This window comes from Ambystoma mexicanum, chromosome 4p (genome assembly GCF_040938575.1).
Source record: "Ambystoma mexicanum isolate Mex_15411 chromosome 4p, UKY_AmexF1_1, whole genome shotgun sequence".
Classification (NCBI taxonomy): Eukaryota; Metazoa; Chordata; class Amphibia; order Caudata; family Ambystomatidae; genus Ambystoma; species Ambystoma mexicanum.
In genome coordinates, this window is record NC_090927.1 from 902,010,511 (window position 1) to 902,027,386 (window position 16,876).

The 16,876-nt window shown below is 46.5% G+C and overlaps 1 protein-coding gene across 4 annotated transcripts in view; it reads right to left on the reverse strand.

Annotated features, from left to right (window-relative positions):
- CASP8AP2 (caspase 8 associated protein 2) overlaps positions 1-16,876 on the reverse strand; it is a 558,668-nt gene that overhangs the window by 226,260 nt on the left and 315,532 nt on the right. For all 4 annotated transcript variants that reach the window (XM_069606478.1, XM_069606480.1, XM_069606477.1 and 1 more), the window contains one exon: positions 3,386-3,501. In XM_069606478.1, coding sequence (XP_069462579.1) covers positions 3,386-3,501 — 116 coding nt within the window. The remainder of the gene's footprint in view (positions 1-3,385; positions 3,502-16,876) is intronic.

A 16,876-nucleotide genomic window follows, 5' to 3' on the forward strand; every position in this document is an offset into this window, starting at 1 on the left:
GAGGATTCCCTCTGGGGTGGCAGGGAAACTCTAGCCCTGGAAGTCGTCTCCACTGGGGTAGCCTCCACAGGCTTTGCCAGGGCCGCCACGACTCCTTCAATCGAGGCCTTAGCTGGGTGAATCAGGGCCTTCGTGACTTTGGGTGCGCCAGAGGCCTTCACCTTGGGGGGGTAGGGTCGCTGCCTTGCTCCCCCTCGGCTGCCGCCATCGGGATCGACCAGGGCTTCTCCCGAAGCATACCAAGATTCTCTGACTTCCTCTTCACCGAACCAGAGCGTTGGCTCGTGGTTGATGGCGTTGGTGACATCGCGCCCTGTCTGGCAGCAGAGGAGCCAGAACCATCAGTGCTCCCGGTGCCCGCAGACTTGTAGTGCTTTGCCTTTTGTTGGGCCCCCATCGCCGGGGCGCCCTCAAAGTTCTAAGAAGACCGCTCCGACTTCCTCTTCTCACCTGCTGCTGGGCTTTTCCCCTCCAGCCAGTTGGTGAGTCAGGTACGACGATCCCTCATTGTCCGCTCAGACATGTTCTTACAAAACGCACAATCCTTCTCCACGTGCAATTTGTCGTAGTGAAGGCAGTAGAGGCATCCAGAGCGCTCATCTTCCTTGAAGACATTCTGTAATCAGCATCCAGGGCAGCTCCTGAACAGCTTATATCCGGGTGTCGAGTTTCCTTTGTCCTGGGCCATGTCCACACGGGGTAGGCCTCTAAGATCTTCCAGAATCCTCCAAGAAGCGAAAACTCGCTGAAAATTCGGCCTTGAGGGGCATAGAAAATTCTGAAACGGGTCCCCGTTGATCAGAAGTAGAACCGGTGGAGCTTGAGGCTCGATTGACTGAAAAAAATAGTAAAATCTTCGAAAAAATCGCAAAACGCAGTAAAAGCTCGAGAGCTATAGCAGGAGGACTCCCAACACTTGAACGTGCGGTAAAAATCTGAAGATGGCTGCCAGAGGAGGGGCTTAGGAAGAGGGTAGTCATTGGCTGAGGGCAGTATGACCCAGAGACCAGTGATTGGTTACTAGTAGAAAGACAGTTCAGAAACTAAACAAACTGATTCTTTGTTTACCGATTATTCCCAGCCGGACGACGGGGAATATTCATGAAGATGTGAATCCATGCCAGACCCCATGTTGGAGAACTAAGGAAATAGTCACTGTGTATGTGAAGAAGATATTGCAGGAGGAAGAGAAAGAACCTTTTTTTGAACCCTGGATGGTTTTACATTTTTGTTGTCGGGTTGGCGTTAGAAAGTACTGTGTTGGAACTTTGTTGCAAACCAGGATTTTCTTGGTTCCATTTTTTGTTAAAATGGCCCTGGTCGTCTTTTTCCGCCATTTCTTGTTGGAAAGGTCCTTCTTGAGATTCACTCTGCGCGCCAAACCAGGTTTAGTTCCTTTGTTCGGTTTGTCTTTGGTGGGATTCACTGGTGAAGCCCGCCTCTGACTTCAGCATGTCAAGCAGGGGCAGGAAGTGAGGGAGGTGCCCGAAACTCCCTGTGCTTAATCCCCTTGGTTACGGGAATACACCCAAAGGTGATTGGCCGGCTGGCTGTCCTTTGAGGACAGCCAGCCTGCTGTGTGATTGAAAGCGAGGCTGCGATTTAATGGGAGAAACCTGCAAAAAAGGTGAGGCTTTTGGCTTGGAAGGCAGAGTCGACCACTGGACAAAGGAATCCAAAGAAGAACTTAAAAGAGACGCTTGCTGCAACTCCTTGACCGTTGGTTTGCCCGGTGAAGCCGTGCTGCATTGCTGAAGCTCTGACTTCGCTCAACTAGAGAAGCCCTGCAACGGACAACTTCTTCCCTTGGGTTGGTGGGACCAATCAATCCAAACGCAAACTTGTCTGGACATCCTCTCGGCGCTGGCTGTACTTCCATTGCTGCTGCAGGAACCGATTGCCAGGGAGAGGAACACCAGATCAAGTGCATCATTTTTAATTCGGACCGAACTCCAGGAAGATCCTCCGGACTCCCATGAACCAGGACGGAGCAAGCCTGAGCCACCTCAGAGTTCTTGGAGACTCTTCTTGCCTCTGACTCTGTGCCTTTATACTTTTCCGCCAGGAAAGGATTACATTTATTTGACATTGGAAGGTTTTTAAAAATACTTACCCGTTTATGAATTATTTGTTAACCTTTGTTTTATTCCCATATCTAACTTTTGCACCAAACCCTGTATTGCTATAAATGTAGCAGTGATAAATCAATGTCCACAGTGTCCTAGCTATTTAAGTCACCTGAGGGTATAGGAAGCGTCCGTGTGCCTTCCCAAATGGGTATAATCTGATTTAGAGAAACTAACAGTGTGTTTTGAAGTGTATTATAATTGTTACATGTTTTGCTTCCTTCTGAAGAAGGCTTATATAACTGACTGTTAAATTAATAATTGTTTAACCAAGAAACCTTGAGTGCAAGTGTTTATTTGAATACTTGTCACTGTGAAACTCTGTGTTACAAACCCTACTGCTCACATTGACCCCTCTTGAGATACGCCTGGCTGCTCAGCCACACTACCAACCTTTTTAGTACAGACTTGTACCTAAGATTGGGTTCCTATTGCCAAGAGGCAATGGTTGCTGTAGTGCACCCAAAGGATACTGCATACAATCTTGCCTAACACCCTGGGCTCATCCCTTAAGGCAGTGCAGTGTTGCTTCCCATTTAGGTTCACGCTTTATAAAGCCTAAACACACATGCCACCCATGGCTAATTAACCTGCTGTCAAAATCAATCTTTCAAGAGTCTACATTTCGTCTTAGTCTACATTTCTTCTTGCACCAGCTGATTAAAGGGCACAATTGAATTTCACACTTACAGCATTTAAAAACTTTTCGGAAATAGAAATGCTACATAAATGCCAATTGTATCAAATATATATCTTTCAATGACTGATACAGGCAAGAGAATGTGTGTGTTTCTTTTTATTGAAGACTAATGTATTGGCACCAAAAGGCCCACATTTGTCTCCACTATGCTCTTTACAAAGGTGCATGACAGACTACAAATATAGCATTATTGGGCCCCTCTGCACAACATAATACACCATATCCTCTGCATTAAAAAATACAAAGAAACAGGACTTTTCATAAACAAGGGGTTTTATTTTTCATGGAAAACATAATTCCACATCAGGCTGAGTAGCACAATAGTACCAAGATTCAGTAGTGATAACGTTGAATGTCAAAAGTTAAAATATGACCAAGCACACTAATAAAGAACATTGAAAAAAAAAATACTCATCATTGGAATTATGGTGAAGCAGCACTCTTGATGGTATTCAAGAAAAGATTATGTTCTTTGAGGAGAATGTCGCTGGTCCCCAATTTCCCCTGTATCCTTTGCAAAGCATCAACAAGTGCAAAAAGATACAAGAAAATGCAGTACCTTTGGCTAAGTTTGTTGATTTGTTCATCTTTTCGAGTGATTTCCACTCTGGCTGTTTTGATAAGTGCAGAGATATTCTTTTTCAGACATTGGTTCTCAGTCTGTAGGCCAGAGTTCTGTAACAAAAGCATACAAGAGATGTGCTTTGAAATGATATAAGTGGATGAAAAGGGGGTTAACAAATACATATATTGGATACATTACTCACCGTACTCTTATTTCTGATTCTTGAATCTGCTTAGATTCACATTCTTTAAATAGTCCTACATCTAGTGATAGTCACAGTATTACAAGATTTGTTTTCGAAACTAAAAAAAAGGATATCAACTGGGCGTGTTAGTAATACTATCCCTAGTATGTGACATCTACTGTACCCATGGTCCTTCACGCGTCGAGTTCCCTCAGATTGTTTGTTTCTGGCATGAGGTTGCATGAAGTGTAGCACGAGTACAGATATGATAAAGCAGATGACCATAAAGCCAGAAAGACATCTATGCACCTTCCACTCCAAGGGTGGAGGAAAAATGGACGCTTGTGAATCTAAGGAGATACAAGCATCAAAAATATAATTACGGTGAGTAATGTATCACTACTGAGGCTTGTGGATCTGCTTAGATCACATGCTCTGCACAGATTAGCAAGCAGTATCTGGAGAAGGCGGTGGGATGTGAGAAGGCATAGCTGCAAAGAGGTTGTTCAGCACAGCTTGTCTCACCTGTAAATCTGCTTTAGAGTGAGTTTCAATGCAATAATGATGTGTGAAGGTATGAATGGAACTCCATGTAGCTGCTATGCAAATAGCATGTAGGGGGAAGTTTGCTATGGAGGCTAAGCTAGCTCCTGTACCTCTGGTAGAACGAGCCCTGGGAGTAAAAGGTAAAGCTCTTCTTTTGGATAGGGAATAGCAGAGTTGTATGCATTTGACTATCCAACTGGAGATTACTGCTGCAGTGTGTAGCCCCATGATGAAGACTGTCCACATTGTTTGAAACTGGGGGAGTGTTGTGTGCCTCGTCCACGAAACCTCCTGAAGTTAGAGGAACCCCATTGAACTAAGGGGTGTTGGTTAACTGCCTGAGGGACTTTAAGAGTATAGTACTTCTCTTCGTACTTGATGGCATCTTCGACTGCCGTGCCAAAGAGGGCATTAGTTTCCACCAGCATGTTAAGCAGGGCGGCCTGAGTTTCCAATTTGAACCCAGACTGTCTAAGCCAGGCATGGCGTTTGATAAGGGTGCCCTCTGCAATAACACAACTTACATTATCTGCAGCATCAAGGTGGTTTTTAAGAAGGCAGCTAAATATCTGGTTGCCTTCTGAAATGGTGCTTAATAGATGGGACTTTAAAGGTTCTGGAACCACCTCAACCAGGTTTTCCAACTCGTCCTACTTAGGACAGCCATAACTAGCTAGTAGGGTGGTGTTATTAGCAATTCTTACCTGATGGGCTGCTGCTGAAGACACAACCTTTCTGCCGAAGGTGTATATCTTTTTACTTTCTTTATCTGGCAGGGGTTCAGCTGTTGCTAGAGGAGTGCCAGCTCTCTTTCCAGTAGTTGTGACAAGTGAGTTGGGTTTGAGCTGGCCCCTAATGTACAGGGGGTCTGTAGGCGCTGGCTTGAATAATTTTTCAGTGTGAGGGTCGACCACCTTTGTAAGGTTAGACATAAGCAGGGGAGGCTGGATATGCCTCTGGATGGATTATAAAAGGGGAATGAACTGTGTGGCAGACCTCTTGTCAATGAGAAAGACCTCCACAAAGCATTTGTCCACCTGAGTTTCAGCAGCAGATCATTATACTGTACTCGATTGTCTACTGGAGAGTCTGCTACTGGCTGGTCCTAGTGGTCAGGAGATTGGATGACCATTCCTCATTGGCTTCATCATAGTACTGATCTTGGCTGTATTGGTCTCTCTGATCTCCTAAAAAGCTGGAATCTTGATACGCTGAGAATTCGATAGTGTACATGTCCTGAGAGGGGCCTTGATAAAGGGAGGCTGGCAGGCCCTGGGACGAAGTGCTAGGCTGCGAGATGTCAAGACGTGGCTTCTTATCAGGCAGTGGTTGTTTTGTAGCCCATGTCTGAGAGGAGTGCCTAAGGGACTAAAGTTCTTCACAGTGACTGTCCATGAAATCTACAAAGCAGGACATCCTCTTCATTATTCTGTTGATTTGTTCAGGGGTTCACTCAGTGAAAATTTGTAAACCTGAGGGGGTAGATGTGTGTTGAGAGGGTCTCCGATTGTTGTGTTCTATTGTCCCTTGAGTGCATCTACAGGGGAGGAGGAACCAGCATCTTGCGAGACAGTGGGCTGGAGTGTCAAAGGCATAGACTTGGGAGGGCGATGATGCACCTTTCGTGCTTGGAAGTGTTTGTGCTTGGGCAGCCGAGTGTAGTCTCCGTCATAGAGCCGCGGCCTGCTTAGGAGTTGGGGGGGCCCGCACGTGGGGTTCTGACAAACCTCGGTGGCCTTTGGTGTCACTATGGACACTGATACTGCGCTCACTGTATTCCCCTGTCACGTCGATGGAGGCTTCACCCTGCATGACATGGACAGCCCAGTGCTTGGTTCGTTGGTGTTTTAGTGTATTAGAGCGGAAAGGTTTGCAGGACTTGCAGACCTTTTCTGGATGGTCCATAGGAAGGCAGTAGTTGCACACTCGATGCTTATCCTTCCAGGGAAATTTCCGATGACAAGTAGGACAAAATATAAAGGGGGTATTGTCCAAAATAAATAGAACAACAAGTTACTTCTTACCTTGTAACGTTCTTTCGACGGGATGTTCCTCCGATGTATTCCTCATCTTTGATACTACGTTTCCAGCTTGTTGGCCTCAGAATTTTTTTTCTTCTGTAGAGGGCGCTGCGCGTCGACGTCCGCCGAGTCGATGTCCCTCGACGGCCACCGTATCGGCACCAACGTCACCATGCTCATAAATAGCCACGCGCGGTGTCCGTTGCTCAGTTCCGTTTTGTAGCATAAGAAAAGTCATGCCTGAATGGTTATTGACCTTGAAGGAGCGTAAGCTGCAACCACAAGGGAAGTATTACTGCTGGGATGGATGGGAGGGGCGATAAGGAATACGTCGGAGGAACATCCCGTCGAAAGAACATTACAAGGTAAGAAGTAACTTGTTCTTCGAAGGGATTGTGTCCTCCGACGTATTCCTCATCTTTGATAGACTCCCATAGCAGTGGCATGTAATTGGAGGTGGGAGTAAGAATGTTATGTATCCCTTTAGGGATGGACCGAATGTAATACGGCCTTGCCAAATCTGGTCTCTTGACTAGTGGAGGAATCCAGGTTGTAACATTTTGTGAAGGTGTGTGCGGACGACCATGTGGCAGCTGCACATATGTCTCTGACCGGTACCCCTCTTTGGAGAGCCGAAGAGGCTGCAATACCCCTGGTTGAATGAGCCCTAAGATTTTGGGGTGGCTCTTTCCCTGCCAGTTTGTAACATTCCAGAATGGCCAAAATAACCCACCTGGAAATGGTTTGTTTTGTTATGGGTAGTCCCAACTTGTGACCCGAATATCCTACAAACAGTTGGTCTGCTTGCCTGATCCTAGCCATTCTGCTGATGTAAAAGCTGAGAGCTCGCCTTGGGTCCAGCCTATGTAACCTTTCTTCCTCTTTCCCTGGATGGGGAGAAGGGTATAGGGTATAACAAAGGTAAGGACATTTTCTGAGTAATATGAAATTCAGAAACCACCTTTGGGAGGAAATTAGGCTTCACCTGTAGGACAACTTTGTCCTTGTGGAAAATTATATGTGGGGGTTTACAGGAGAGAGCTTGTAGCTCGCTCACCCTCCTAGCAGATGTTAGTGCTACCAATAGAACAGTTTTAAGCGTGAGAAATCTCAGCAAACAAGAGTGAAGTGGTTCGAATGGAGTGCCCATTAGGAAGTTTAAGACTAAATTTAAGTCCCATAAGGGAACCTGGAATGGTTTTGGAGGATAAACATTAGTTAATCCTTTGAGAAATTGTATCACTGGAGGTAGTTTGAAATACAATGGTTCCTCCACAGTGCGCTTGAAGATAGAAAGCGCTGCGAGACAGCCTTTTACAGTGCCAACTTGAAGGCCTGAGTTTGCCAAGTAGAGTAGAAACGATAACACCGTTGGTGTACCACATGAAAAAGGGTTGGTATTCTCTTCCCTACACCAGCTGCAAAATTTGTTCCAACGGCAGCGGTATAAAGACTTTGTTGCTGGCCTTCTGGCCGAAAGCAACACCTCCATGACGTCATCAGGGAGATCCCAATCCTTGTTCCTCACCCTTTCAGAAGCCAAGCGTGAAGTTTGAGGGTTCTGGTGTCTGGATGGAGAACCTGACCTCCCTTCTGCCAGAGAAGATTCTCTTTGAGTGGAAGACGGATTGGAGGGCAGATTGACATATCTAGAGGTCCGGGTACCACGTTCTCCTGGCCCAGTCTGGGGCAATTAGGATCATGGTTTTCCGGAATCTTCTCAACCTCCTGGTCATTTGAGGAATAACAGGGGCTGGTAGGAACGTGTAAAGGAGTGGGAACTCCCAGTCCACTACGAACGCGTCTCCTAGAGCTCCTCTCGAGGGAAATTCCCTTGAACAGAACAGATCGCACTTCCTGTTGGTGCTTGTGGTGAACAGATCCACCTGAGGGGTTCCCCAAAGGGCGAAGATCTCTTGAAGGACTTCCTGAGCTAGCTCCCACTCGTGGGAGACTGCTCTGCCTGCTCAGAGCGTCCGCTGTCAAGTTCTTCTCTCCGGCTAGGTGGACTGCCAATAGAGAGATTCCTTCCCGAATTGCCCAAAACCAGAGCTGCATTGCCTCTCTACACAGTGGCAGTGATCCTGCGCCTCCTCTTTTGTTGAGGTAGTGCATGGCCACCGTGTTGTCCGTCATTATCAGGACATTTCTCCCCTGTACTGATGGCAGGAAAGCTTTCAGCGCTAGTCTGATCGCTCTCAGCTCCAATAGGTTGATGTGTAGTCTGGACTCCGATGGAGACCAACGACCGCTGATGGTCAAGTCGTTGGCATGGGCTCCCCACCCTGTGAGTGAGGCGTCTGTGACTACTGTTATCTCCAGCCATGGTTGCCAAAACACCATTGAAGGTCGCGGGCTACTTTGTCCGGAATCGGAGATCTGTCATTCTCCCTGAGAATTGCGACCACTGACTTCTCAGTGCCCACTGAAGAGACCTCATTCTCAGGCGAGCCTCTGGCACAAGGAAGATGCAGGATGCCATGAGGCCTACCAACCTCAAAAAGTCGAAGGCTGGGAGACGTTGGGCATTTTGAAACTTGTTGACCATCTGCAGAATATCTTGAGACCTCACCTCTGGCGGCAAGGCTTTTCCCAAGGAAGTGTCCATAACCGCTCCAATGAACTGGAATATCTGTGATGGTATCATCTGTGACTTCTTTAAATTGAGGGAGAAGCCCAGTTTGTGAAGGAAGTGGCAGACATAATCTAGCTGGGTCTGAGTTTGTTCCGAAGATACAGCCCTGATCAGCCAATCGTCTAGGTAGGGGTAGACGTGGATCCTTTCCCTCCTTAGACTCGCAGCCACTACCGACATTAGCTTGGTGAAGACCCTCGGGTCGGAGGTCAGCCCAAATGGCAGAACTCGAAATTGATAATGAGAGTCGCCAATTGCGAACCTCAGGTATTTCCTGTGTTTGGGATGGATTGGCACATGGAAATAAGTATCCCGAAGGTCCAGAGATACCAGCCAGTCCTGGAGCTGGAGGGCCTGAAGGATCTGAGAGAGAGTTACCATCTTGAACTTGTCCTTCCTGAGGAACTTGTTCAATTCTCGTAAGTCCAGGATGGGTCTCAGTCCTCCTTCCTTCTTTGGTATGAGAAAGTAGGGGGGGAGTACCAGCCCTTGTTCCTGTCTGCTACAGGTACCGGTTCTATGGCACCTTTCTCTAGCAGGTCTATAATTTCCTGCAAGAGGAGCGGATCTGGAACTTTTAGAGAGCTGTTCCCCGGTGGATGACTGAGGGATGTGTAGAAAGGGTAGGCAGTAACCCTGGGCAACTGTCTCCAATGCGCAAGCATCTGATGTTATAGCCTTCCATTCCGTCAGATGGTGAGTTAACCTGCCCCCTACAGGTGTCTTGTGTGGAAAGACCTCAGAGTCGTTTGGGGGCGGCTGATGCAGATGCCGAGGGTAAAGAGGCACCTGCTGCGGCTGCGGCCTTAGTACCTTTGACCCGTCCACCTCGGGTGGATCTCCTTTGGCCTCTGAGCCGGCTGTCCTCTGCCTTTCCCGAATGCGGAATAATAGCGAAAGGACTTTCCTCTCCCAGAGGTTCCTGAGGGGCGAAAAGGAGTTTGGCGGATAGCAGCTCCTAAAGATGTTGCTGCTGCTTTAGATGTCTGCAACTTTTCCAGACTGTCCTCAGCCTTTTTTCCGAATAATGAAGAGCCGTCAAAGGGCATATTCAAAAGTCTGGCCTGTACATCTGGAGCAAAGCCAGACTTTCGCAACCACACATGCCTGCGGATTGTTGTACTTGCCGCCATGGCCCTGCTGATACTGTCAGCGGAATCGATGCCAGTTTGAAGTGACTCGCACATGGCATCTTTGCCATCTTTAATAATGTTAAGGAAGGCTTCCTTTTCCTCTCCTTCGGGTATGCAGTCAGCCGCTGATTAAGCACACTCCCACAGTGTGTGACTGAACCTGGCGAGCGTACAGGTGGCGTTGATGGACTTCAACGCCATACTACAAGCAGAGAAGACTTTCTTTGCCATGGAATCGTACCTCTTGTCATCTCTATCCTGTGGTACAGTAGGTTAAGCGGTCCTGCTGCTTGATGAAGTTGCTGCTTGGACCACCAGGCTCTCTGGAGTCGGGTGTTTCGATAAGTATTCAGGGTCAGCAGCAGCTACCCTATACTTGGCTGATAATCTTTTATTGACAGCAGGGATAACCTCAGGAGTTTCCCAGTTAGAGGCAATTTTTCTTTGTAAGGCTGTATGGAAGGGGACCACAGGATCCTCCTGTGGACCTTTGTCTAATATGTCTGTCAGGTCATCCTGTTGAAAAACAGGCAAAGGTGCACACCAACCCATGAATTCAATAATTCTTGCCATCAGGGTTCTATAGGGTGTTTCGGCATGTTCCCCTGGGTCTGGCTTAACAAAATCCACTTCTGGGGAAGTGTCCAGCCCACTTGCCTCATGTAATGACTCGTGTAGGTCTTTCAACCTTCTTTCCTCAGAGGTGAAGTCCTCTGAAACAGGTAGTGTGGTCCTCTGCAACTCCAAGGTTTCCTGGTCAGAATCTTCCCCTTCTTCATAAATTGAAGATAATCCAGGGTACTCCGACCTCTGAAATGGTATAAAACCCATTTCTAAGGCAGAAGGAGCCAAATTCGTCATTATTGGGCGAGAAAACGTCAATGTCGTCGACGCCGATGTGACAGGCTTCGAAGGCGTCGAGAAAACCGGAAGAGGCCTCGAAGAACTCGAGAGGATCGGGATCCTACTCGAGGACATCGTTGGCGGTCTTGGCATCGTGTCGGAGGCTCTTGGAATCACCGTTGGCTGTGGAGTAGCCGTGGTCTTCTCTTTCATCGGCGTCGATGTTTGCGTCGACGATGGCGTCGAGCCGATCAAACGATGCGTTAAAGACCCTTCGACAACGGCGTCGATGGCGCCGATCCATGCATCGAAGGGATCTTCGCCGACGGCGTCGAAGACGGTGCCTTCTTACCCGATGGCCCGTGACGCTCTCGGGATAGAGTGTTTCGCCGGGTGCTGCGACTTGCGGCGTTTTGATTTTTTGGGTTTTTCACCTGGGGTATCACCCTCAGCTGTCTTCGAGGGGGACGAGGCCGCTTTCTCGAAGACTCAACATTTTCTTCCTGAATTCCTCCCACTCAGCCTGAGAGCTGTGTTTTGTGGGGCAGGAGACTCTTTCTGGGGAAACAGAAGACGAGGAAGGGGATCTTCGACGTCTCTTCTTTGAATGTCTTGATCTCGACGAATGGTGGGAGCTACTTCGCGATCTAGAATGGGAATGTTTGACGGCGAGGAGACGAATGCCTCGGCCGAAGAAACTTTCGAGAAGGTTTTGACTGACTTACCTCTCTCGAGCTTCCCCTTGCGCTCCTTCAAGGCTTTCGCCGTCATGGACATGCAGTCCTCACACTCCGAACAATGGTGCTCGGCTCCCAAGCACCACAAGCAGATCCTGTGTGGATCCGTTATCTGCATTTTTTTTACCGCAGTCTCGACATTTTTTGAAGCCGGATCGCAGCGTTGTCAGTTCCGATGAAGATGCCATCGAGAACGAGTTGGTATTCAAGTAAATGTAGATTAGATTATCTGACTGAACTGAGCAACGATGTTCCGAGGCCCCACGAAGCGCAGAAAAACGGAACTGAGCAACGGATGCCGCGCGTGGCTATTTATGGGCATGGTGACGTCGGCGCCGATAAGGTGGCCGTCGAGGTACATCGACTCGGCGGACGTCGACGCGCAGCACCCTCTACAGAAAAAAAAAATATTCTGAGGCCAGCAAGCTGGAAACGTATTATCAAAGATCAGGAATACGTCGGAGGACACAATCCCTTCGAAAGGGCAGTTCAGCGACAACAGGGAAACTAGGGTTGCAGAATAGGCATTCTCTAAAGGGATGAGACTACATGAAACCTTCCCCCACTCTCCCAATTGTAAGGGTTGAGGCCTGTGAAGGCTGCAGTGCCTTATCGTCAAGTCAGTCAGGCGTCACAGACGATGGGGCCGTCCGCCAAAGGGCGTTGAGCAGAAAAGATGCAGTGGCAACAGGCGGACGGTAAAGGATAGAAGAGAAAGTCTACGAATAAACTTTTAGTTAGTCAAAAGGCATCACTCTGCAACTTGCGACCGACCACAGCTAGCGGAAAGAAACAGTCTGAGGGACCTCGACACATGAAGGACCATGGGTACAGTAGACGTCACACTAGGGATAGTTTTACAAACACGCCCAGTCAACGTCCTTTTTGAGTTTTGAAAATAAATCTTGTAATACTCCGTGACTACCACTAGATGTTGGATCCAAGCAGATCCACAAGCCTCAGAAATAAATATATATATATATATATATATATATATATATATATATATATATATATATATATATATATATATAGATAAATAAAATGTGTGAACTTTGTTGTTGTCATTTTAGAAAGGATTTCAGTGCAAATACACATGTATGCAAGTGATAATACAATTTAAAAAAGGTACTTTAGTCTTGTTTTTATCTAAGAGAACAATGTTTATATTTGGAGCATTATTCTAAATTATTCTAACCACTAAACATAATGGGCATCTCTGTTTGAAAATTCACCCTTCTAGTTACAGCCTCAAAATGCGAATAAAAGGATATAAAAAGGGAGACGAGATCAAAACATACATTAGATTTTACATCGATGCTTGAAAACTGCTCTTTTCACTCAGACTGCATATTACTTCCATACTACTTGGAGCATGAAGCACATACTTACGCTAATTATAGGCAGCACGAATACCTTCAAAGTTTCTAGTTCGATTCCGAAAACTGAAAATGAAGCTCTGAAAAGGTAAACTATTCTTATGAAATACTCCAATGAGAAATAAGGTGTGTGTCTGCCATAACATTTTAAACCTAGCCCAAGTATGAAATGTACCCAATAATTAGGCATGAGTGATCCGGTTCAGGCAAAACTCTAATCTCCTGAATTTCACAGAACTCCATTAATTAATCATTCTAAAAATTCAAATGTATTTAAAAGGAAAATAAGTTCAAGCTGATAGAAAGAGTAATATGTTCAAAACTGGCATAACAACCGATAACCATCTGTGCTTAAACGCAGCAAAAACAGGTTATTAACTTGGGCATGAAAAGCCGTGTGCTTTCCCTTTTGTTAGGCAGAATTGCATGCAGTACCCTCTGGGACCAGCACATAAAATTAGGACTACAGGTGTAAGCAAAACCAACCTTTGGTATAAGTCTGTACTACACCGTTTTGTGGTAGCGAGCTGAGCAGCCAGGCTCATCTCAAGAGGGAATGTGAGCAGTACAAGAGGTTACACAGAGGTCTTAGAATTACAGTGGTTCAAGTAGACACACTGAATGTTTCTTGGAAAAACACTTATTAATTTATTACACAATCATTTAGAAAACATTCACTAACGAGGCAACTTATTATATACAAACACACTTCAATAATAAACCAATGAGTTTCTGAACAAATTAGGCTCCCCTAAAATAGAAGCAAAATGGCATTTCAGTTACTTTCAATGGGATTAAAAAGGCCCAAGTTAGCAGAATAGATCACAAATACTTTCTTAAGCATTGCAAATAGTTTTAGTTCACTAGAGGACTTGATTCAGTTCAATAGGCCTAGGCCAAAGTCAATGGACTAGTGTCTTGGATAGGAAAGAGCAGTTCTTGAAGTAAATGGTAAAGTCTTTGCAAAAGTTCTCAGAAGTAGTTTGTACGAAAAAGAATCATATGTTGGGTCACAAGCTGATTAGGCCTGCAAGTTGGGAAAGTTTTATGAATTTTCACCACGAGAGAGGCGTTCTCTCTATCAGTTTGGCACAGTACCTTAGTATGAAGCAAAATATGCAGCTGAAGATGTTGGTTCCTGGCAGTTCCTGCCCATCTCACTGTTCCTGAGCCTCGGTCGTGGGACAAGAGGGAGGACGTCGGGGGACTCCTGCACTGCACGGGATCGTCGGAAAACGCTGACAAAATGGAGTCACTTTAGTTCGAGTAGCTGTAATTCAAGCACACAAGCTGTTGTCCTTCCCCCTGGTTAATCCTAACCAGCTTTGAGAATGGTATCCAGGTGGCTTGCGAGTTGATTGGTCCCACCAACTCAAAGGGAGAAGCCATCCTTGAAGAAACTTCTCTGTTGAATGGAGTTTGGCAATTCGGACCTGCAGCAGGGCTTCACCGGGCAAACCAATGGTCCAGAAGTTGCAGCAGCTGTCCTCTTCAAGCTCGTGTTCGGTTCTCTCTTTCCTGTGGTCGACTCTGCTTTCCAGTCCGAGACTCGCCTTTTAAACAGTTTTCTCCCATTAATTCCAGCCTAGCTGCCACTCACCCAGCAGGGGGGCTGTCCTTGCCGGACAATCAGCCAGCCAGCCAATCACGCCAGAGTGCATTTGGGTCTCCTAGGAGACTAAGCACAGGGAGTTTCAGGCACCTCCCTCACTTCCTGCCCACCCCAGACACTCGGATGCCAGAGGCGGTCTTCAGTCCTGAAGCCTGCCAAAGGTATAGAAACAAAGGGACCAAACCTGGTTAGGCACGCAGAGACAAACACTTTGTTCCAAAAAGAAACGGCGAAAAAAGAAGACCGGGACCTCTTTTAAACAAATGGGCTTAAGGCGCCAGCTTAAAAAAACATGGCTCCCGCGATTTTTAGCTACCAGTGTTCGCGGTCGGAAAAATCATGGTAGTTCATTGTAAAACTACTGCCATCAGCCATTTCGATAGAAAAGGGTAGCATTTGACTGCTGCCTGAGTTTCTAGACGCAGGGGACACTAGGTAGCCCCTCCAGCACTATAGGAAGACTGTGTGCTGGGTCTAGGAATTTAAAAAGACTAGTAAAGTCAATTTAACCTTACATTCTCTGGGAAACAATATTTTATCCCAGAAAAGGTATTTAAACCTTTGGGAAGTCTAAAAAGACATCCCTGTGTCACTGCACTGATGGTGCTGTGTAACACATGAAAAGATGCCTTATGGAGTTATCTTAAAACTCCATAATCAGAGAACACAAGAGTAAAACGTACATCAAAATACATGAAAGTGGGAAAAAAGGCGCTCACTCTTTCCTGGTAAAAACATCAAGTCCTCAAAATCCAGCAAAGTTGCTGGGGGTCTCTAAGGTGAAGGGAATTAGCACATTTTTGAGAATTCTCCCTAACACTTTTCCTGGGCTACATTCCTAATCTAGATTCTGAATCTAAAGAAAAAAAGCAGGCATATTCTGCAACAAACTCTCCTCCTGCAGACAGGTCCTGGAACTGTCTAAAGCTTGGCTTTTCCATTTGCAGATGTTTACATGGATCCTGCCTTTCTTGAATATGCTCCATCTCCTACCCCACATCACTACATTCTGGCATATGTGGTAGGTCATAAGGAGGAGGCATACCAGGTTCTGGCATTCTAATAGTGATTTATTAAAAGAAAGAAAAGGCATTACAATCCCTAACTCTAGGATACGCTACCTAACAAAACAAACTAATGTGCTCGTCATCAATAGCAAAGTCTAAAAGTAATCAGTCAGTCCTCCGTCCCAAAGCTAATCTGTGCTGTCCCTACCACTAACAGAAAACTAAAGTCCAGCAGAAGGACTCCTGCCTACTTGATAGGCTCCCCCACCCTCAATAGATCTTCATATACTTCTTGGCTATTAATTGTACTAACTGTTTAATTGAAGGGGGCTCTTCCACCCTTAAGGTGCAACGGTCCTACGGTTTAACAAACTTCCTTTTAATGCTATTTCAGAGCTTAGCGCATGTAGATTTACACTCTCTTTTGAGGGCTCAACCCTCCTTTATAGTTCAGTCTATATACTGGGACAAGTCTGAGTAGCCCCAGAGTCTTCCTCACTCCTTGGTATTGTTATTTTGCATTTATATAGTGCCTTATATACCACTGGTATGGTCTGAAGGCGCTGGTAGGTTGAACACCCTTGGGAACCGAAGTTCTGATCAGTAGAGAGTCAAAAGGTGCGTGTGAGCACCGGGTATGTGTGCAGCTCGTGAGGGATCCGTGTGATAGCTGCTTCTTAGCGGTAGGTGTGGTTGTTGAGAGATCAGGAGTATGTGTTCGTTCTGGCAGGATTTATCCAGACCGGATGTGGCTGCGTTAGGCCTGAGGAGAACGCCTGGCTGGGGGGTGTGTAACCAGCAATGTTTACTTAGAATGATGTGGAGTGAGTGGCAGATGTTGCTATGAGAACAGTTATACCGAATGGTGTCATAGTATCTCTGTGTTCTATTTGAGTGGTGATGTAAAGGAGAGAGTAAGCATGGTGGTGAGATATGATGGGTTATATGCTCTTTCAAATGTTCTCTGCATTCCAAACGATACTATATACGACACGTAATTCTATGCACGCGGTCCGTTCCATGCACTCCTATCCACTCAGGCATCCCAGTCAGCTCCATACACTCCGGTCCGCTTCACGCATTCATGCATTCCTGCTCGCCCCGCATGCTTAAGAGTCCACTCCGCGCGCTCCAGTCCGCCATGCGTACTCCAGTCATTTCTCCACATGCACTCTTGTCTGACCCACGCATGCACACCTGCCTGCCCCATGCTCAAAGCATTCGGCAGCTCTACGTATTCATCCATTCTACACACTCATCAGTATTGGATGTAATCTGTGCTCATTCGTTCTACGTACTGGTCCTCTCAACGCGACACGTCCGTTCACTCTGGGTATTCGTTTGTCCCAGGCACTCGTTCGCTCCAGGCATTCCTCCGCTTTAAGTCC